Source organism: Capra hircus, chromosome 27 (assembly GCF_001704415.2).
Source record: "Capra hircus breed San Clemente chromosome 27, ASM170441v1, whole genome shotgun sequence".
NCBI classification, from domain to species: Eukaryota; Metazoa; Chordata; class Mammalia; order Artiodactyla; family Bovidae; genus Capra; species Capra hircus.
The window spans coordinates 11,417,448-11,440,545 of record NC_030834.1 but is presented as its reverse complement, the minus strand read 5'-3'; the positions used below and the strand labels follow the sequence as shown (position 1 = coordinate 11,440,545).

General features: G+C 36.5%; 1 protein-coding gene across 1 annotated transcript in view; it reads left to right on the top strand.

The window, feature by feature from the left end:
• Window positions 1-23,098, top strand: part of LOC102191489 (disintegrin and metalloproteinase domain-containing protein 32) — a 214,423-nt gene that overhangs the window by 32,615 nt on the left and 158,710 nt on the right. The window contains exons 3-6 of the mRNA XM_005698845.2: window positions 4,916-4,977; window positions 10,733-10,808; window positions 16,580-16,656; window positions 17,989-18,166. Coding sequence (XP_005698902.2) covers window positions 4,916-4,977; window positions 10,733-10,808; window positions 16,580-16,656; window positions 17,989-18,166 — 393 coding nt within the window. The remainder of the gene's footprint in view (window positions 1-4,915; window positions 4,978-10,732; window positions 10,809-16,579; window positions 16,657-17,988; window positions 18,167-23,098) is intronic.

Here is a 23,098-nt window from a genome sequence, read left to right as displayed (position 1 = left end):
CATCGAACCTGGACTGGCGATCTGTTTCACATGTGATAATATACATGCTTCAGTGCTATTTTCTCAGATATTCCACCCTTCCATTCCCCCACAGAGTCCAAAAGACTGTTTTATACATCAGTGTCTCTTTTGCTGTCTCGTATATAGGGTTTTCATTACCATCTTTCTAAATTCCATATATATGCGTTACTATACTGTATTGGTGTTTTTCGTTCTGACTTACTTCACTCTGTATAATAGGCTCCAGTTTCATCCGCCTCATTAGAGCTGATTCAGATGTATTCTTTTAATGGCTGAGTAATATTCCATTGTGTATATGTACCACAGCTTACTTATCCATTCGTCTGCCAGTGGACATCTAGGTTGCTTCCATGTCCTGGCTATTGTAAACAGTGTTGCAATAAACATTGGGGTACATGTGTCTCTTTCAATTCTGGATTCCTTGGTGTGTAGGCCCAGCAGTGGGATTGCTGGGTCATAAAGCAGTTCAATTTCCAGTTTTTTAAGGAATCTACACACTGTTCTCCATAGTGGCTGTACTAGTTTGCATTCCCACCAACAGTGTAAGTTCAGTTCAGTTCAGTTCAGTCACTCAGTCATGTCCGACTCTTTGCGACCCCATGAATCGCAGCACACCAGGCCTCCCTGTCCATCACCAACTCCCGGAGTTCACTCAGACTCACGTCCATTGAGTCCATGATGCCATCCAGCCATCCCATCCTCGGTCGTCCCCTTCTCCTCCTGCCCCCAGTCCCTCTCAGCATCACAGTCTTTTCCAATGAGTCAACTCTTCTCATGAGGTGGCCAAAGTACTGGAGCTTCAGCTTTAGCATCATTCCTTCCAAAGAAATCCCAGGGTTGCTCTCCCTCAGAATGGACTGGTTGGATCTCCTTGCAGTCCAAGGGACTCTCAAGAGTCTTCTCCAACACCACAGTTCAAAAGCATCAATTCTTCAGCGCTCAGCCTTCTTCACAGTCCAACTCTCACATCCATACATGACCACAGGAAAAACCATAGCCTGGACTAGATGGACCTTAGTAGGCAAAGTAATGTCTCTGCTATTGAATATACTATCTAGGTTGGTCATAACTTTTCTTCCAAGGAGTAAGCGTCTCTTAATTTCATGGCTGCAATCACCATCTGCAGCGATTTTGGAGCCCCCCAAAATAAAGTCTGACACTGTTTCCACTGTTTCCCCATCTATTTCCCATGAAGTGATGGGACCGGATGTCATGATCTTCGTTTTCTGAATGTTGAGCTTTAAGCCAACTATTTCACTCTCCTCTTTTACTTTCATCAAGAGGCTTTTTAGTTCCTCTTCACTTTCTGCCATAAGGGTGGTGTCATCTGCATATCTGAGGTTATTGATATTTCTCCCGGCAATCTTGATTCCAGCTTGTGTTTCTTCCAGCCCAGTGTTTCTCATGATGTACTCTGCATATAAGTTAAATAAGCAGGGTGACAATATACAGCCTTGACGTATTCCTTTTCCTATTTGGGACCAGTCTGTTGTTCCATGTCCAGTTTTAACTGTTGCTTCCTGACCTGCATACAGATTTCTCAAGAGGCAGGTTAGGTAGTCTGGTATTCCCATCTCTTTCAGAATTTTCCACAGTTTATTGTGATCCACACAGTCAAAGGCTTTGGCATAGTCAATAAAGCAGAAGTAGATGTTTTTGTGGAACTCTCTTGCTTTTTCCATGATCCAGCGGATGTTGGCAATTTGATCTCTGGTTTCTCTGCCTTTTCTAAAACCAGCTTGAACATCAGGGAGTTCACGGTTCATGTATTGCTGAAGGCTGGCTTGGAGAATTTTGAGCATTACTTTACTAGCATGTGAGATGAGTGCAATTGTGCGGTAGTTTGAGCATTCTTTTGCATTGCTTTTCTGTGGAATTGGAATGCAAACTGACCTTTTCCAGTCCTGTGGCCACTGTTGAGTTTTCCAAATTTGCTGCCATATTGAGTGCAGCACTTTCACAGCATCATCTTTCAGGATTTGAAATAGCTCAGCTGGAATTCCATCACCTCTACTAGCTTTGTTCGTAGTGATGCTTTCTAAGGCCCACTTGACTTCACATTCCAAGATGTCTGGCTCTAGATTAGTGATCACATCATCATGATTATTTGGATCATGAAGATATTTTTTGTACAGTTCTTCCATGTATTCTTGCCACCTCTTCTTAATATCTTCTGCTTCTGTTAGGTCCATGCCATTTCTGTCCTTTATCAAGCCCATCTTTGCATGAAATGTTCCCTTGGTATCTCTAATTTTCTTGAAGAGATCTCTAGTCTTTCCCATTCTGTTGTTTTCCTCTATTTCTTTGCATTGATCACTGAAGAAGGCTTTCTCATCTCTTCTTGCTATTCTTTGGAACTCTGCATTCAGATGCTTATATCTTTCCTTTTCTCCTTTGCTTTTCGCCTCTCTTCTTTTCACAGCCATTTGTAAGGCCTCCCCAGACAGCCATTTTGCTTTTTTGCATTTCTTTCCCATGGGTATGGTCTTGATCCCTGTCTCCTGTACAATGTCACGAACCTCATTCTATAGTTCATCAGGCACTCTATCTATCAGATCTAGGCCCTTAAATCTATTTCTCACTTTCTCTGTATAATCATAAGGGATTTGATTTAAGTCATACCTGAAGGATCCAGCGCTTTTACCTACATTCTTCAATTTAAGTCTGAATTTGGCATTAAGGGGTTCATGATCTGAGCCACAGTCAGCTCCTGGTCTTGTTTTTGTTGACTGTATAGAGCTTCTCCATCTTTGGCTGCAAAGAATATAATCAATATGATTTTGGTGTTGACCATCTGGTGACGTCCATGTGTAGAGTCTTCTCTTGTGTTGTTGGAAGAGGGTGTTTGCTCTGACCAGTGCATTTTCTTGGCAAAACTCTATTCGTCTTTGCCGTGCTTCATTCTGCATTCCAAGGCCAAATTTGCCTGTTACTCCAGGTGTTTCTTGACTTCCTACTTTTGCATTCCAGTCCCCTATAATGAAAAGGACATCTTTTTTGGGTGTTAGTTCTAAAAGGTCTTGTAGGTCTTCATAAAATCGTTCAGCTTCAGCTTCTTCAGTGTTACTGGTTGGGGCATAGACTTGGATAACTGTGATATTGAATGGTTTGCCTTGGAGACGAACAGAGATCATTCCCTTTTCTCCACACCCTCTCCAGCATTTATTGTTTGTAGACTTTTGGATTGCAGCCATTCTGACTGGCGTGAAATGCTACCTCATTGTGGTTTTGATTTGCATTTCTTGGATAATGAGTGATGTTGGGCATCTTTTCATATGTTTGTTAGCCATCTGTATGTCTTCTTTGGGGAAATGTCTGTTTAGTTCTTGGGCCCATTTTTTGATTGGGTCATTTATTTTTCTGGAATTGAGCTGCAGGAGTTGCTTGTATATTTTTGAAATTAATTCTTTGTCAGTTACTTCATTTGCTATTATTTTCTCCCATTCTGAAGGCTGTCTTTTCACCTTGCTTATAGTTTCCTTTGCTTTGCAAAAGCTTTTAAGTTTAACTAGGTCCCATTTGTTTATTTTTGCTTTTTTTCCATTACTTTGAGAGGTGGGTCATAGAGGACCCTGCTGTGATTTATGCCAGAAAGTGTTTTGCCTGTGCTTTCCTCTAGGAGTTTTATAGTTTCAGGTCTTATGTTTAGATCTTTAATCCATTTTGAGTTTGTTTTTGTGTATGGTGTTAGAAAGTGTTCTAGTTTCATTCTTTTACAAGTGGTTGACCAGTTTTCTCAGCACCACTTGTTAAAGAGATTGTCTTTTTTCCATTGTATATTCTTGCCTCCTTTGTCAAAGATAAGGTGTCCATAGGTGCATGGATTTATCTCTGGGCTTTCTATTTTGTTCCATTGATCTATATTTCTGTCTTTGTGCCAGTACTATACTGTCTTGATGAGTGCAGCTTTGTAGTATAGCCTGAAGTCAGGCAGGTTGATTCCTCCAGGACTAAAATTTTAAAGCTAGGACATGCTGCTGCTTCAGTATCAGGATCTTATCTTTGGTATTTCTGCCTTTTATCTGACATACACATGTTTTGCTTCTCTCTGGTCTTACTTAAAAAAGAAAAGTTTCAAAATTTTGGCATGATTTTGGAGTTACAAAAATTGCAAAGATGCTACCTTGAATTCCCATATAAGTTCATTCAGTTTCCCCTAAAATTAATATCTTATATAACCATTTTTGACCATTTACTAGACCTTTTAACAACTTGCCTTATTATTATTTTTTAAAAAATTTGTATTTTCTTCTGGATGTTTCTTATTTTCACTGATCCTATGTTCTGGTATTTATGTCTTTTTAGTTTTTACTGAGTTTTCTTTTTAATGATATTCTAACTCTTGCTTTTCACGTATTCTCTTTTTGAAAGATAAAGTCTCATCTCTTAGAGTCACTGACTAACTGATATTGCAACTCACTGCCATGTTTTAACTTGAGAATAGTAGAGTTGGAGTAAAAATCTATGCCAAATTTTAAGAATCTTCTGCTTAAAAAGATAGGAAATAGGGCATACATTTCAGGAAAATGGTTAAAATAAATGACTTTTGTGCTTAGTGGAGTAAATTAAGCTTCACTGAAATAGAGTACCTTAATATCCCAGTGATGCAATTGAATAGATGTTATGACATGGCACATAGTCTATTCTTTTAAAAGAGTTTAAAATTCAGTTACAAATAAGTTTCTAGTGCTTTATGACTCCTTTTATTGGACTAGTTTTGTGGAAATAGATTATGTAGTAAATGTTAAAAGTTTTGATGTATTATTGCAGATTTTAAATCACACATCGTCTGAGACTTTTAAAGCATTATTTGGAAGGATTAGTTAAGATAAAACTGTTGTTTTACCTCTTCTGTTACATTTGTCTTTACTCTCAGTTTTTCTGGATTCTCTAGGAACAGGTTTCCTATAGTATTTCAATCGATGAGAAACCATATACTGTGCACCTTAAGCAAAGGTAACGTTTTATTTTTAGACTTAATTTTACTTATATGAATTTATTTGTTTATGATAAAAATAGAATATTAAAAGTCATGTAGTTATTAAACTGGTTAGTTGTCTCAGATGAACAAATGCTTCCTGTGAATTAATTTTTTGGTCCTAATGCCTCAAGTAGTCTTTAGTGAATAGGGAGGCTAGGAACAGGAAGAATAAGGATTCATCTGAAGATTAATCTGTATGATCTTAAGTTAGGAGAGCCAGCAGGATCTATATAATCAGGGTAGGAGGTAATAAAAAGAAGTAAGTCTGTAACTGTATCAGTTAAGGTTTGATCAGGGAGGCAGGCTCACCATCAAGAATATGAAGTCAGGGATTTAGTATAGAAATTAGATCATACAGTACTGTGGGAGCTGATGAATAGTTTATGGAAAAAAGTGACAGCTACATACCATCCCTAAGAGTATTGTGAAAATAATTTAAATAACTTTATATAGGGTTTAATTATTTGGTGGAAAACCAGTTGAGAAATGCTGGCTTGGAAGCAATTTGTAACTTTCAAGAGGTTAATTTCAGTTAAATTTTGGGTGTAGAACTAGATTATGTGGTATTAAGGAGAGCTGAATTGTGAGAAACTGAAAGTTTTAAGTGAAAATGGCTTTTCCAGAAATGTTTGGCAGAGAAAAAAGAAAAGAAAAAATGAAATATTTTGGCTGACAGGAGAGAAATATAAGCAATGATTCGCTGTGTTATTAGATGCCAAAAAATGGCATTGAGTAAAAGAGTTAACCTACTCCTTTAGACAGAAGGGAAGAATAGTAAATGACAACTCAAAGAGCTTTTCAAGTACATAAGAGAGAATGCATATTGCATTTGAATACATTATCAGAACTATAAGCAGTAGTAAGAAATAAAGGAATTGGAGCCTGGGAGATGGATCAAGCATGTGGATACTCTATTTTTAGAAATTACCTGCGTAATAATTAGGATGGTATGACAATTATGAAGCTATTGCAAAAGTTATATGAGATATAATAAGAAGCATAATTTTGAATGTGTAAGAGGTTTTTTTTTTGAGATATAACTGAGGTGGCAGAAAAAAATTAGATACTGGACACAATGGTAGAGATTTGATGGGGCAGTGAAGGAATAGGACAAGTCTGTGTCAGAGAATATCCATAAGTGTCCAGTGGCAGTAAGGCTGATTGATTGACTGTTTGAAGTACAGTTGTCTTACAATATCTTATTAGTTTCAGGTGTACAGTGTAGTGACTATATATTTTTATAGATTAAAAAATATATATAGTATTATAACTGGTAGTTCATATCTCTTAATCCCCTTCACTTATATGTTAAAGGCCATTTTTATAAACCCACAGCTAACATCATACTCAATGATGAAAAGCTAAAAGCTTTTTTCTCTCAGACTACAAGACAAAGATGCCTGCTCTCATTGCTATTCTTCATCATAGTATTGGAAGTCCTAACCATAGCAATTAAAAAGAAATAATTTTCTGAAGGAAATCAACCATGAGTATTCATTGGAAGGACTGATACTGAAGTTGAAGCTCCAGTACTTTAGCCACCTAATGCAAAAAGCCAACTCATTGGAAAAGACCCTGATGCTGGGAAAGATTGAAGGCAGGAAGAGAAGGTGGTGATAGAAGATGAAATGGTTGGGTGGCATGACCAACTCAATGGACATGAGTTTGAGCAAACTCCAGGAGATAGTGAATGACAGAGAAGTCCGGCATGCTGCAGTCCATGGGGATGGAAATAGTCGGACGTGACTTAGTAACAGAACAACAACAATATACATCCAGATCAGAAGGGAAGAACTATAATAGTCACTATTTGCAAATGGCATGATACCACAGAAAACCCTAGAGATGCCACCAAAAAACTATTAGAACTAATAAATGAATTCAGTAAAAGTACAGGGTACAAAATTAATGTATAGATCTATTCTATTACTATGCACTGGAATGCAAAAGTAGGAAGTCAAGAAACACCTGGAGTAACAGGCAAATTTGGCCTTGGAATATGGAATGAAGCAGGGCAAAGGCTAATAGAGTTTTGCCAAGAGAACGCACTGGTCATAGCAAACACTCTCTTCCAACAACACAAGAGAAGACTCTACCCATGGACATCAACAGATGGTCAACACCGAAATCATATTGATTATATTCTTTGCAGCCAAAGATGGAGAAGCTCTATACAGTCAGCAAAAACAAGACCAGGAGCTGACTGTGGCTCAGATCATGAACTCCTTATTGCCAAACTCAGACTTAAATTGAAGAAAGTGGGGAAAACCACTAGACCATTCAAGTATGACCTAAATCAAATCCCTTATGATTATACAGTGGAAGTGAGAAATAGATTTAAGGGACTAGATCTGATAGAGTGCCTGATGAACTGTGGAATGAGGTTCGTGACATTGTACAGGAGACACGAATCAAGACCATCCCCATGGAAAAGAAAAGCAAAAAAGCAAAAAGGCTGTCTGAGGAGGTCTTACAAAAAAAGGAGAGAAGCGAAAAGCAAAGGAGAAAAGGAAAGATATACCCATTTGAATGCAGAGTTCCAGAGAATAGCAAGAAGAGATAAGAAAGCCTTCCTTAGCGATCAATGCAAAGAAATAGAGGAAAAGAACAGAATGGGAAAGACTAGAGATCTCTTCAAGAAAATTAGAGATACCAAGGGAACATTTCATGCAAAGATGGGCTTGATAAAGGACAATTGTATGGACCTAACAGAAGCAGAAGATATTAAGAAGAGAATATACAGAAGAACTGTACAGAAAAGATCTTCATGACCCAGAGAATCACAATGGTGTGACTCACCTAGAGCCAGACATCCTTGAATGTGAAGTCAAGTGGGCCTTAAAAAGCATTACTATGAGCAAAGCTAGTGGGGGTGATAGAATTCCAGTTGAGCTATTTCAAATCCTGAAAGATGATGCTGTGAAAGCACTGCACTCAATAGGCCAGCACATTTGGAAAACTCAGCAGTGGCCACAGGACTGGAAAAGATCCATTCCAATCCCAAAGAAAGGCAATGCCAAAGAATGCTCAAACTACTGCACAATTGCACTTATCTCAGACGCCAGTAAAGTAATGCTCAAAATTCTCCAAGAGAGGTTTCAGCAATACGTGAACTGTGAACTTTGTGACATTCAAGCTGGTTTTAGAAAAGGCAGAGAGGGACCAAAGATCAAATTGCCAACATCCGCTGGATCATGGAAAAAGCAAGAGAGTTCCACAAAAATATCTACTTCTGCTTTATTGACTATGCCGAAGTCTTTGACTGTGTGGATCACAATAAACTGTGGAAAATTCTGAAAGAGATGGGAATACCAGACCAACTGACCTGCCCCTTGAGAAACCAGTATGCAGGTCAGGAAACAACAGTTAGAACTGGACATGGAAGAACAGACTGGTTCCAAATAGGAAAAGGAGTACATCAAGGCTGTATATTTTCACCCTGCTTATTTAACTTCTATGCAGAGTACATCATGAGAAATGCTGGGCTGGAAGAAGCCCATGCTGGAATCAGGATTGCCGTGAGAAATATCAATAACTTCAGATATGCAGATGACACCACCCTTATGGCAGAAAGTGAAGAAGAACTAAAACGCCTCTTGATGAAAGTGAAAGGAGTGTGAAAAAGTTGGCTTAAAGCTCAACATTCAGAAAACTAAGATCATGGCATCTGGTCCCATCACTTCATGGGAAATAGATGGGGAAACAGTGGAAACAGTGTCAGATTTTATGTTTATGGGCTCCAAATCACTGCAGATGGTAATTGCAGTCATGAAATTAAAAGATGCTTACTCCCTGGAAGGAAAGTTATGACCAACCTAGACAGCATATTAAAAAGCAGAGACATTACTTAGCCATCAGAGGTCCGTCTAGTCAAGGCTATGGTTTTTCTAGTAGTCATGTATGGTTGTGAGAGTTGGACTGTGAAGAAAGGTGAGTGCTGAAGAATTGATGCTTTTGAACTGTGGTGTTGGAGAAGACTCTTGAGAGTCCCTTGGACTGCAAGGAGATCCAACCAGTCCATTCTAAAGGAGATCAACCCTGGGATTTCTTTGGAAGGAATGATGCTAAAGCTGAAACTCCAGTACTTTGGCCACCTGATGCAAAGAGTTGACTCATTGGAAAAGACTCTGATGCGGAAGGGATTAGGTGCAGGAGGAGAAGGGGATGACAGAGGATGAGATGGCTGGATGGCCTCACTAACTTGAGGGATGTGAGTCTGAGTGAACTATGGGAGTTGGTGATGGACAGGGAGGCCTGGCGTGCTGCTATTCATGGGGTCGCAAAGAGTCAGACACAACTGAGCTACTGAACTGAACTGAACTGATGCCCTAATAATGAAATATCAGAAAAATAAATTTAAAAATCCTAGTTACAATTGCATCAGAAAGAAAGAAATACCTGGGAATAAATTTAATGGAGGTGAAAGACCTGTACTCTTAAAACTCTAAGACATTGATAAAGAAATAGAAGAGAATGCAAATAAATGGAAATGTACACCATGCTTACACATTGGAAGACTTAATATTGATAAGTCCATTGTACTAATCAAGGTAGTCTACTATTTCAGTCCAATTCTATCAAAATACACATTTTTCAGGAAGTATAATAGATAATCCTAAAATTTGTATGAAATACAGAAGACCTTGAATAGCCAGTTATATTTATTTTAGGTCATGGGAGAGAAGTGTAGGTTGCAGAGCCATCTTTTAAAAATATATATTAGGTATAAATGAGGCACCAGAAATGAACAAGATAAAGAGGTGGGGGTAAATATTAATGAGAGGGAAAAACAACCAGAAAATGAATGCCAGGGAAACACTTAAGTGAAGAAGTAAGGATCCAGATGAAGGGACTTACACAAGGAGACAAGGTGATATGAGGGAAAAATCAGGGGCAAATGGTATGATTGAAGTTGAAGAGCAGATGGTTTGAAGAAGGGGAGTATGGTCAGTAGTGTGAAGCGCATCAGATGGTTTTATTTGACTCAATCTGCTTTTTCTTTTTGGATTTGACAATGAGGGGATCATTATATGGCATCAGTTTTAATGGCAGATTCTCAGCAGAAGCTACTCTGGGTGGTCTAGTTACATTACATTGGATTGAGAAGTGAGCACCAGGTGAGGAAGCATAAGTAAAATAGCATAATGGGGGCAAGGAATGATACCCGAGAAGGCTGAACTATGACTGTTACAGAATGCTCTTCTGCTTCATTATAGTAATATATATTCATGATAGTAAAATTGAGAAAGAATGAAAGAATAAAAAACTCTTATAAATCCTACACCCATTTCTAATCTTTGTAAACTTTAAAATGGTTTTCTTTTGTCTTATAGTTTGTTTTCCTTATTTTTTAAAGGAGTATAATAAGATGGGAAATATTATTTTGGGTAAATGCATATTACTTTAAACAAAAATTACACACAGGTCAAAAGAAAATACTACCTTTGTCAGGGATTGGCAGTCTTTTTCTTTAAAGACCCAGATAGTAAATATTTTAGGGTTTGAAGAGCATGATAGCTCTGTCAAAATGACTCATCTTTGCTGTTGTATCATGAAAGCTGCCATGAACCGTATGTAAGTGAATGGGTGTCGCTATATGCAAATAAATTTTATTTACAAACACAGAGATAGGTCAGATTCGGCTTTGAGGGTGCTAAGTTTGCTGACCGCTGCTTTACATTTTTTTCAAAAAGAATAACTTAAAATTCTCTCACTCTTTTATATATCCAGCTTTTATTTAGCAAATAATTTCATGGTTTATATGTATAATCAAGGATCTATGAATTCTCAATCTTCAAATATTCAGGTAAGATTTAAATTTTATGTTTTAAAGATTTTTAAAAACCTTTTTTATACGGATACTTTCCTAATATAGAAGACCTTATTCACAGAGGATATATGTAAAGTGACCTATGTATGCCTCATTTCACCCATTGTTAGGGTTTCTTGAAGTCTTGATAAATTAAAGATGAACTAGCCTGACAGTATATTCTACTCTGCAGCACAATTTAATTAGTTTATATTTTGTTGAATAAATGAATAGAAATTAAATAATAGTAAAAAGAAGCACAAATATTACTGAACCCAAAATCATAGACTGAAATCTTTTTCTTTTGTTTTACCCCCATCTCATCCATCAGTGAATCCTGTTGATTCAACCTTTCAAATTATGTGCTTAGAACCTACCTTCTTCCTCTGTCTCTGTCTGCTGATACCACTGTTTTTCAAGTAAAGATCATATCTAGTTTGGGTTATTGTGATAACTTCCTAAATAATCTCCCTGCTTCCACATTGCTCTGCTTCTGTTAGGTCCATACCATTTCTGTCCTTTATTGAGCCCATCTTTGCATGAAATGTTCCCTTGGTATCTCTAATTTTCTTGAAGAGATCTCTGGTCTTTCCCATTCTGTTCTTTTCCTCTATTTCTTTGCATTGATCGTTGAAGTCTTTCTTATCTCTTCTTGCTATTCTTTGGAACTCTGCATTCAGATGGTTATATCTTTCCTTTTCTCCTTTGCTTTTCGCCTCTCTTCTTTTCATAGCTATTTGTAAGGCCACTCCAGACAGCCATTTTGCTTTTTTGCATTTCTTTTCCATGGAGATGGTCTTGATCCCTGTCTCCTGTACAATGTCACGAACCTCATTCTATAGTTCATCAGGCACTCTATCTATCAGATCTAGGCCCTTGAATCTATTTCTCACTTCCACTGTATAATCATAAGGGATTTGATTTAGGTCATACCTGAATGGTCTAGTGGTTTTCCCTACTTTCTTCAATTTAAGTCTGAATTTGGTAATAAGGAGTTCATGATCTGAGCCACAGTCAGCTCCTGGTCTTGTTTTTGCTGACTGTATAGAGCTTCTCCATCTTTTGCTGCAGAGAATATACTCAATCTGATTTAGGTGTTGACCATCTGGTGATGTCCATGTGTAGAGTCTTCTCTTGTGTTGTTGGAAGAGGGTGTTTGCTATGACCAGTGCATTTTCTTGGCAAAATTCTATTAGTCTTTGCCCTGGACATAACAGAAGCAGAAGATATTAAGAAGAGGTGACAAGAATACAAGGAAGAACTATACAAAAAAGATCTTCATGACCCAGATAATCATGATGATGTGATCACTAATCTAGAGCCAGACATCTTGGAATGTGAAGTCAAGTGGACCTTAGAAAGCATCACTACGAACAAAGCTAGTGGAGGAGATAAAATTCCAGTTGAGCTGTTTCAAATCCTGAAAGATGATGCTGTGAAAGTGCTGCACTCAATATGCCAGAAAATATGGAAAACTCAGCAGTGGCCACAGGACTGGAAAAGGTCAGTTTGTATTCCAATCCCAAAGAAAGGCAACGCCAAAGAATGCTCAAACTACCACACAATTGCACTCATCTCACATGCTAGTAAAGGAATACTCAAAATTCTCCAAGCCAGCCTTCAGCAATACGTGAACCATGAACTCCCTGATGTTCAAGCTGGTTTTAGAAAAGGCAGAGGAACCAGAGATCAAATTACCAACATCCGCTGGATCATGGAAAAAGCAAGAGAGTTCCACAAAAACATCTACTTCTGCTTTATTGACTATGCCAAAGCCTTTGACTGTGTGGATCACAATAAACTGCGTAAAATTCTGAAAGAGATGGGAATACCAGACCACCTGACCTGCCTCTTGAGAAATCTGTATGCAGGTCAGGAAGCAACAGTTAGAACTGGACATGGAACAACAGACTGGTTCCAAATAGGAAAAGGAATACGTCAAGGCTGTATATTGTCACCCTGCTTATTTAACTTCTATGCAGAGTACATCATGAGAAACTCTGGACTGGAAGAAACACAAGCTGGAATCAAGACTGTCGGGAGAAATATCAATAACCTCAGATATGCAGATGACACCACCCTTATGGCAGAAAGTGAAGAGGAGCTTAAAAGCCTCTTGATGAAAGTGAAAGAGGAGTGTGAAAAAGTTGGCTTAAAGCTCAACATTCAGAAAACGAAGATCATGGCATATGGTCCCATCACTTCATGGGAAATAGATGGGGAAACAGTAGAAACAGTGTCAGACTTTATGTTTTTGGGCTCCAAAATCACTGCAGATGGTGATTGCAGCCATGAAATTAGAACTTACTCATTGGAAGAAAAGTTATGACCAACCTAGATAGTATATTCAAAAGCAGAGACATTACTTTGCCGACTAAGGTCCGTCTAGTCAAGGCTATGGTTTTTCCAGTGGTCATGTATGGATGTGAGAGTTGGACTGTGAAGAAGGCTGAGCGCTGAAGAATTGATGCTTTTGAACTGTGGTGTTGGAGAAGACTCTTGAGAGTCCCTTGGACTGCAAGGAGATCCAACCAGTCCTTTCTGAGGGAGATCAGCCCTGGATTTCTTTAGAAGGAATGATGCTAAAGCTGAAACTCCAGTACTTTGGCCACCTCATGAGAAGAGTTGACTCATTGGAAAAGACTGTGATGCTGGGAGGGATTGGGGGCAGGAAGAGACGGGGACGACCGAGGATGAGATGGCTAGATGGCATCACGGACTCGATGGACGTGAGTCTGAGTGAACTCTGGGAGATGATGATGGACAGGGAGGATTGGCGTGCTGCGATTCATGGGGTCGCAAAGAGTCAGACACGACTGAGCGACTGAACTCAACTGAACCAAACCACACTGCTCATTCCCTGGGTCAGGTCTCAGGATGACAACCAGATGAATCCTATCAATAAAAGCTGAGTGAGTGAGTGAGTGAAGTCGCTCAGTCGTGTCGACTCTTTGTGATCCTGTGGACTGTAGCCTACCAGGCTCCTCTGTCCGACCCCGTGGACTGTAGCCTACCAGGCTCCTTCGTCCATAGGATTCTCCAGGCAAGAATACTGAGTGGGTTGCCATTTCCTTCTCCAGGGGATCTTCCTGACCCAGGGATCAAACCTGGGTCTCCCACATTGGAGGCAGATGCTTTAACCTCTGAGCCACCAGGCAAGCTGTTCAGATCAAAAAAGAAAAAAGACCAACCTGGTCAGATCATGTTGCTTCTCTACTCAGAAGCCTTCATGGGATGAGTTATTGTCCACAAAGTGAAAACCAACAAGAGAAAGCCCACATGCATCAACAGAGACCCAGCACAGCACCCCCCCCCCCCAAAAAAATAAAAACCTTTAAATAGGGTGAAATGGTGAAAATCGTTTTAATATCCTGCAGGCTTTACACAGGCTGATCCTCTTTACCTCTGTGACCTCATTTCCTGTTACTCTTTACATTGGTAATTCTGTTCAAGTCACATTGGCTTCCTTGTTATTCCTTAAACATACCAGACATGTTCTCCTTTCAAGAACTTTTCTCTATTTCCTCTGATCCAGATATTTGCTCTTTCGCAAGATACAATGTTTTTCTCTCTCATTTTATTCAGTTCTTTGCTCAAAACCATCCAATTAGTCCTTGAGTAGTCCAGATTTAAACTTTTAAAAACTTTTTTTAAAAAATTTATACTTTTAACCGTGGTGGGTCTTCACTGCTGCAAGTGGGCTTTGTCTAGTTGCAGCTAGTGGGGGCTGCTCTCTAGTTGCAGTGGGTAGGCTTCTCATTGTGGTGGTTCCTCTTGTTGCTGAGCTTGGGGTCTAGGGTGCAGGTGCTTCAGTGGGTGTGGCATATGGACCTAGTTGCCCTGCAGCATGTGGAATCTTGCTGGAATCACGTGGACCAGGGATCAGACCTGTGTGCCCTTCATTGACAGGCAGATCTCTTTACTGTTGGACCACCAGGGGAGTCCAATCCCTATTTTAAATTGCACTCTTAATCTTCATACTCTTTTACCTCTCCTGTTTTGTTTTTCTCCATAGTGGTTATGAATATATGATGTATCATATACTTTATTTATTGTTCCCTCAGTGCAATATAATCTTCATTTGACCAGAGCTTTTGGTCTGTTTTACTCAATGATGCCTCCCTAGTGCCTAGAAAAAATGCCTATCACATAGCATATAATAAAAATTTGTTGAATATTATTGATATGTATTACTTTACTTCTAATTGGAAAGGACCATTAATTTCCTTATATTGCTCCTTCTTGCTGACCTTACTTCTAACATAGAAGAGTACATTAATAAGAAAAATTACATTGATTTATACCAAAATATATAGCACCATGAAATTGTAGAAATTATATAATCTTCCTTTTTTGTTTGTAATGATGTTTGCTGTGTCTCCATGTTAATTGCATTGTGGTCAGAGACTGAATTTGTTGTGATTTCAGTCCTTTAAAGTTTTTTGTTGTGTTTCATGGCCCAGAATATTGTTTCATTTTTGTAAATATTATGTGTTCTTTAAAAAGAAAGTGTAATGTTACTCAGCCATAAAAAAGAATGATGTAATGCCGTTTGTAGCAACAAAGATGGACCTGGGGACTTATATGTTAAGTGAAAAAAGATGGAGAAAGGCAAATATCATGTGATATTACTTATATGTGAAATCTAAAAAATGATATAAGTGAAATTATTTACAAAATGGAAATAGACTCACAGACATATAAAAATAAAACTTGTGATTACCAGAAAGGATGATGGAGGGGGAGATAAATTAGGACTTAGGGATTGATATATACATGTGATTATTTATAAAATAGATAAATGACAAGGATCTATACTGGTATAGCACAGTATATTCAGTGTCTTGTAATAACTTATAATGGAAAAGGGTCTGAAAAAGAGTACATTTATATGTATGTATGTATAACTGAATCACTTTGTTGTACACCTGAAGCTACTACTACACTGTAAATTAACTATATGCTTCAATAAAATGTAGTTAAAAAAGAACTCTGCAAGAAAAGTATATTACATATAGTTTTAAAGTGTAGTATTCTATCTCTGTGAGGTTAACATTCTATTCAAGTCCTCTATAGATTCTGAATGCTAGACTTACCTGTTACTGACAGAAATGTCTGCTTGAAAATCGGTAGTATGATTATGCATTAATTTTTATTATTATTTCATTTTTGACTTTTTATGTTTTGAATTTATGTTATTAAGTGAATGCAAATCTGGAATATTTATATCTTCCTGGTGAATTGAAACTCTTATCATTAAGAAATGTCCCTCTTTATCTCTAGTAATGCTTTTTGCCTTAAAGTTTACATTTCCAATATTAGTATTGCTTCAGAGTTATCCTTTTGGTTTGTGTTGGTGTGGTATATCTTTTTCTAGGTCTTCAATTTTTTTTTTTGTGACCTTAAATTTTAGACATCTCTTTTTAGCAGACTATCAGAATTTAAAGAATATCCAGAGTCACAATCTTTGTCTTTTAGTTAATGACCTAAATTTGTATTTTGGAAAATAATTTTACCTAAAATATGGTATAAAACTTTGGAAACGGTGTAAATTAATAATCCCAAGCATTGATCTGAAAAGCAGCATTAATATAGTGAAAGTGGCGAACCTGGGGAGACGTTTTTTTCTGACCGTCTTTTTATTCACAATGATATAAACAGTATAGAGCCTATGAAAAGTATTTAGAAAGTTCTAAGTATAAAAAGTTAAGAAGTCATTAGAAAGTTTCTTCAACTCCTAGGTAACTACTTTACTTTCTCCCTCCTAGGCTCAGTGCTACTACCAGGGATATATTGAAGGATATCCGAATTCTTTTGTCACACTGAGCACGTGCTCTGGACTGAGGTTATGTATTTTGTCCTTGATATGCAAACACCATAGTTGTGATATTTGGCTGCAGTGAACTGGCTAGTTTATTCTAAGTGTGGAGCTGGTGGAGGATTTCCATGTGGAGACTATTCCTATGTGGATATTCCCATCATATCACTGAATGATATATTCCTCTGAATATGTTTCTTCTCTTATTTCTCCTCAATTTCCAGACAGACCAGAGACTTGTCACAACTTCCTTGAAAGTTTAGACTTCCTGGTGTCCTTGCTTTTTTTCTTTATTGGGGAAATGACAGATGAACAAGTTTGACTATAACAAATTGGAGGAGCTAAGTTCTGGGTAGCTTTTGTTTCAGCAAATATTTTTGTACCAGTTACTAGACTAGTGTTTGAAGATATAAAAATGCATAAATGAAGCATGCCCTTTCACACAGGAAATCATCTGCAGAGAGAGGAATCACTTCTGTATAAACAAATAATAATTATTACAGTACTTACTCATTTTTTTCTAGTAATATCACTGTCTTAAACTCTCTAAGAATTGTAAAGTTTCCTCCTTAGTGCTTGGAGGGCTTTCCATTCTGTCAGGACATTCTTCATCTTCATTTTTGTAGTGTAGGATCCTTGTTTTCACAAACGAATTTTACTTGGTGCTTTTTACATGGAATTCTAAAATTTGGTTTTTAGAGAATAGTCACTATATAGTTACCTATATTCAGGGAAGAATACTTATAAAAGTTGTTTACTCTTTGTTACTTTAAATTTCTTATTCAGATTATGTATATAAACAAAATTCATAAATGCCTTATAATTACTGCTAAATTTTATTTTATGGATAAAATTGCTCATTATGTATCCTTTTGTTATATAAGCAATGTAATAATTGTAGTGAAAAAAAGATCAAAATCTTTACAGATTTCTATATGCTATTGCTTTCATTAAATCACTGACTTGGAGGACAGGGGAATGACTTGATCACAGTAATGCTGTATACACAGTACTGTTGCATACCTTAGAAACTGATGATGTAATTTCTGATTTAATAATTTCAACTATGTTTATGACTATAAAGAAAATTAGATGGATAGTTTGTTTTTAGAATTGGGAAAATTTTTATTTTTGGTCTCTTCAGAGTCATCTCCAAAATACAGAGTGTGGGACAAAATACAGAGCCCAAAAACATCTGTATCTTTTCTTTCTTCTCCTTCCCCTCTTTCCTTCCTCCTCCTCATCCTCTTTTTGGAATTCTGTCAGAGTTTTATAATATAGAATTAATTATAGAATTAGTTAAAATTAGAATTATAAAATAGAATTAAAAGCAGTAAATTTTTGTCCTTCATTTTACAGAGGAATATTGCAGTTTGAAAATGTTTCTTACGGAATTGAGCCTCTGGAATCTGCATTTGAATTTCAGCATCTTCTTTACAAATTAGGGAATGAAAAGAATGAATTTGCAGTTCTTACTGAAAATAACCAAGACACAGAACAAAACCCAATGGACCATTACATTTTTATAGGTGAAAAAGTGAGTTGTGTATGTTTTATTACTCTTTCAAGGCAGTTATTGTTTCTATTTATTTTTAAAAGAAATTTATTAACCTGTTAGATAGCTGTAGCTACTTTTCTTTAACATTCTCACCTTTTCTTAGCCTTAACAATTTACTTTGAACCATACATTACCTTTTTCTCTTTGCAATGATCATTTACTTTTTTTTTTAAGTTAAATTTGTTTATTTTAATTGAAGGCTAAATAAACTGTGCATATTACTGCATATTCAATATAAATGTTAAAAACTCACTTTCTGCTTTTATCTCTCTATTTTTGGAAATTATCAATTAATCAAATATTTATGAAATCTGCATTTATAACCAAGAAATCAGCATTAATTAAATTATAGATATAATTAAAATGTCATAAGTTGAATTGCCATGTATGGCCAAAGTAAATTGTTCACCTGTATAACTGCATGTTTTGGTCCTCACAAAAGTAATTATGAAAGAGAAAAATATTTTTGCCAAGTGAAAGTGGCATTAATATGCATAGTTTATACAAGAAGTATATGGTAGTGTTCATAATATATGTTCTCCTTGGCTTCTGTCAGTTTTTTAAAAAATAGACCAAACTCATCAGAATTTAGCCAGACATGTAAAAATTAAGACTACGTTTCTCAACCTCTCTTGCACCTTGGTAGAATTTTGTGACAAAGTTATAGATACTGACATGTGACAGATGTAACATGTCACGTCTAGATAGAGTTCTAAAGGAAGAAAGCTTATCCTCTTCTCTTTTGCCCTTTTCTGCTGGCTGCAGTGTGAACATATTGGTACATCCTAGTTCACAGTGATGGCAATGATACTGTACATAGCAGAGCAGTAAGGTAGAATGAACCTTGCTCCTGAGGAATTTATAAGACTAAATCACCATGCCTCTTCAGTCTTTTAATATAAGAGAGAAATAAATGCCAACTTGTTTAATCCATTATTATCTTGTGTCTCTGTTATAGCTTCTAATCCTATATCTAAAATAATACAGGGCTGAAGTGTACATGGAGTGCCAAAGTACTCAATGCTGTCACACAGACACATATATATTTTAAAATGAAATTTTATTTACTAAATGTGAACAATTTTATTTTCATTCTAAGAATTTAGGAGTTAATCTATAATGGCTTAGATTAACCAGTATGGTGGACATTGTTGATATTCTGGCCAAATTCTGTCAGATCCTTTTTTACTGTATTTTTGTGTAATGGGACATTTTGTCTTTGGTTGTGCTTTTTAAATATCTAGAATATGTTACTATATTTTAAAAGCTATTTTTACTTAAAAATTTTCCTCCAGTTTTATTGAGATATAATTGGCATTGTGTTGGTATAAGGTATACAGCATAATAAATTGATAAATTATTGTGAAATGATCACCACAATAAGTAGTTAACATTTATCACAACACTTAGTGTACTTTCAAATATACATTCAAATAAACTTTCAAATATACCTTGAAGTATTGTTAATTATAATTACCATGATGTGTATTCTATTTCCAGAACTTATTTATCTTATAATGGAAATCTGTACTTTTTGATCACCTTCACCCATTTATCCCACTTCACAGTACCTACCTCTGGCAACCACCAACCTTTTAGCTGTACCTATGAGTCTGGTATTTTGTATTTGTTTTCTTCCTTAAGATTCCACATATAAGTGAGATCATATGGTATTTGTCTTTCTTTGTCTGACATTTCCTTTAGCAAAATGCTCTCAAGGTCTAATCATGTTAGTGCAATGGCATGGTTTCCTTCTTTTAATGGCCAGTAGCATTCCTTTGTGTGTATGTGTGTGTGTGTGTGTGTATGTATGCATGCACCAAGTTTCTTTATCCATTCATCAATTGATGGACATTTAGGTTATTTTCATGTATTGGCTGTTCTAAATAATACTGCATTGAACATGGGGGTGCAGATAATCTCTTCAAGATGGTGATTTTTGTTTCCTTGGGATAAAGACCCAGAAGTGGAATTGCTGGATAATGGTAGTTTTTTCAATTTTTAAAATTTTTATTGGAGTATAGTTCGTTTACAATGTTGAAATAGATTCAAGGGTACAGCCAAAATGATTCAGTTATACATATGTATGTATATATTCTTTTTCAGATTCTTTTCCATTATAGGTTATTAGAAGAATTGAATATACTTCCCTGTTCATTTATATCACTTTTTTAGATCCACATAGAAATGATATCATGTGATATTTGTCTTTCTCTGACTTACTTCACTTAACGTGATAATCCCTACATCCATCCATGTTGTTGCAGATGACATTATTTCATTCTTTTTGGGGGCTCACTAATATTCCTTTATATACATATAACACATCTTCTTTATCCATTTATCTATTTATGGATATTTAGGTTGCTTCCATGTCTTGGCTATGGTAAATAGTGCTGCTGTGAACACTGAGGTGCATGTATCTTTTTGAATTAGAGTTTTTATCTTTTGTGGATATATGCTGAGGAGTGGAATTTGCTGAACCATATGGTAATTCTGTTTTTACGTTTTAAAGGAATCTCCATACTGTTTATTCTCCATAGTGGCTGTATCAGTTTACATTCCCAGCAACAATGTAAGAGGGTTCTCTTTTCTCCATACGCTCTCCAGAATTTGTTATTTGTAGACTTTTTAATGATGGCCATTCTGACTAGTGTGAGGTAGTACCTCTTTTCAGTTTTGATTTGCATTTCAATTAGGATGTTGATCATCTTTTCATGTGCCTATTGGTGATCTTTATGTCTTCTTTGGAGAAAGGTCTATTTAGGTCTTCTTCCCATTTTTTTGATTGAGTTGTTTTTGTTAATATTGCTCTCTGTGAGCTATTTGTACATTTTAGAGATTAATCCCTTGTTGGTTTCATTGTTTACAAATATTTTTCCCATTTCATAGGTTGTCTTTTTGTTTTGTTTATTGTTTCCTTTGCTGTGCAAAAGTTTATAAGGTTAGAAGTTTGATTACGTCCCAATTGTTTATTTTTGTTTTTATTTCCGTGACTCAAATAAATGGCTCCAAAAAGATATTGCTTTGATTTGTGTCAAAGAGTGTCATACCTGTGTTTTTCTCTAGAAGTGTTACAGTACCCAGTCTTACATTTAGGTCTTTAATCCACTGTAAATTTATTTTTGTATGTGTTGTTAGAGAATGTTCTAATTTCAGTGTTTTACATGCAGCTGTCCAGTTTTCCTGGCACCACTTATTAATAAGAGACTGTCTTCTCTCTGTCTTATATTCTTGCTTCCATTGTCCTAGATTAATTGACCATAAGTGCATGGGTGTATTTCTGGGTTTTCTATTCTGTTCCAGTAATCTGTGTGTCTATTTTTGTGCCAGTATCATACAGTTTTGATTATGTAACTTTATAGTATAATCTGAAGACAGAATGTGATTTCCTCCAGCTCCTTTTTTCTTTCTCTAGATTGTTTTGTCTACTCAGGGTCTTTTGTATTTCCATATGAATTAAAATTTTTTTGTTGTAATTCTGTATAAAATGTCTTGGTGATTTCATAGGGATTGCACTGAATCTGTAGATTGCCTCAGGCAATATGTTCATTTTGACAGTATTGATTCTCCCAGTGTAAGACCATGGTATATCTTTCCATCTGTTTGTTCTGTCTTCAAGTTCTTTCATTAGCATCTTAAAGATTTTGGAATATAGGTCTTTTGACTTATCATGTAGGTTTATTCTTAGGTATTTTATTCTTTTTCATGTGGTGGTAAATAGGACTGTTGCCTTAATTTCTTTCCTAATCTTTTGTTGTTAGTATATAAAATGCAACAGATTTATGTGTATTAATTTTGTATCTTATAATTTTACCAAATTCATTCATGAGCTCAAATAGTTTTCTGGTAGTGTCTTTAGGATTTTCTATGAATAGTAACATGTCATCTGCGGACAGTGACAGTTTTACTTCTTCTCTTCAAAGTTAGGTTACTTTTATTTCTTTTTATTCTCTGATTGCTGTGACCAAGACTTCCAAAATCATGTTGAATATAAGTGGTGTGAGTGGACATCGTTCTCTTATTCCTGATCCTGCAAGGAGTGTGTCCAGCTTTTTACCACTGAATATATGTTAGCTGTGGATTTGTCACAGTGAAATTGCTCAGTTGTGTCCAACTCTTTGCAATCCCATGGGCTGTAGCCTACCAGGCTCCTCTGTCCATGGGATTTTTCAGGCAAGAATACTGGAGTGGGTTGCCATTTCCTTCTTCAGGAGATATTCCTGACTCAGAGATTGAACCCAGGTCTCCCACATTGTAGGCAGATGCTTTACTGTCTGAGCCAAATTTGTCATATATGGTCTTTATTATGTTGAGGTAGAAAAGATTCTCTATGCTCAATTTCTGGAGAGTTTTCTTTAAATGATAAGTCAATGTTGAATTTTATCAAAACCCTTTTCTACATCTATTGAGATGATCATAAGTTTTTATCTTCAGTTTGTTAACGTTGTATATCACACTGCTTGATTTGCAAATATTGAAAACTCGTTAGTCTCCCTGGAGTAAATCTCACTTGATCATGATGTATGATTCTTTTAATATATCATTGGATTTGGTTTGCTGCTGTTTTGTTGAGGATTTTTGCATCAGTGTTCCACGGTGGTCTAGTGGTTAAGACTCCTTGCTTTCTGTGCAGGGAGTGCAGGTTCAACTCCTGGTCAGGGAACTAAGATACCATATGCTGCACTGTGTGGCCAAAAACAGAAGTCTAGAATCAGCTGACTTCACAGGACAATTCTACCAAACATTTAGTGAAGAGTTAACACATATCCTTCTGAAACTATTCCAAAAAATTGCGAAGGAAAGAACACTTCCAAACTCATTCTATGAGGCCATCATCACCCTGATACTAAAACCAAGCAGAGATACAGTAAAAGAAAATTACAGACCAGTATCACTGATGAACATTTA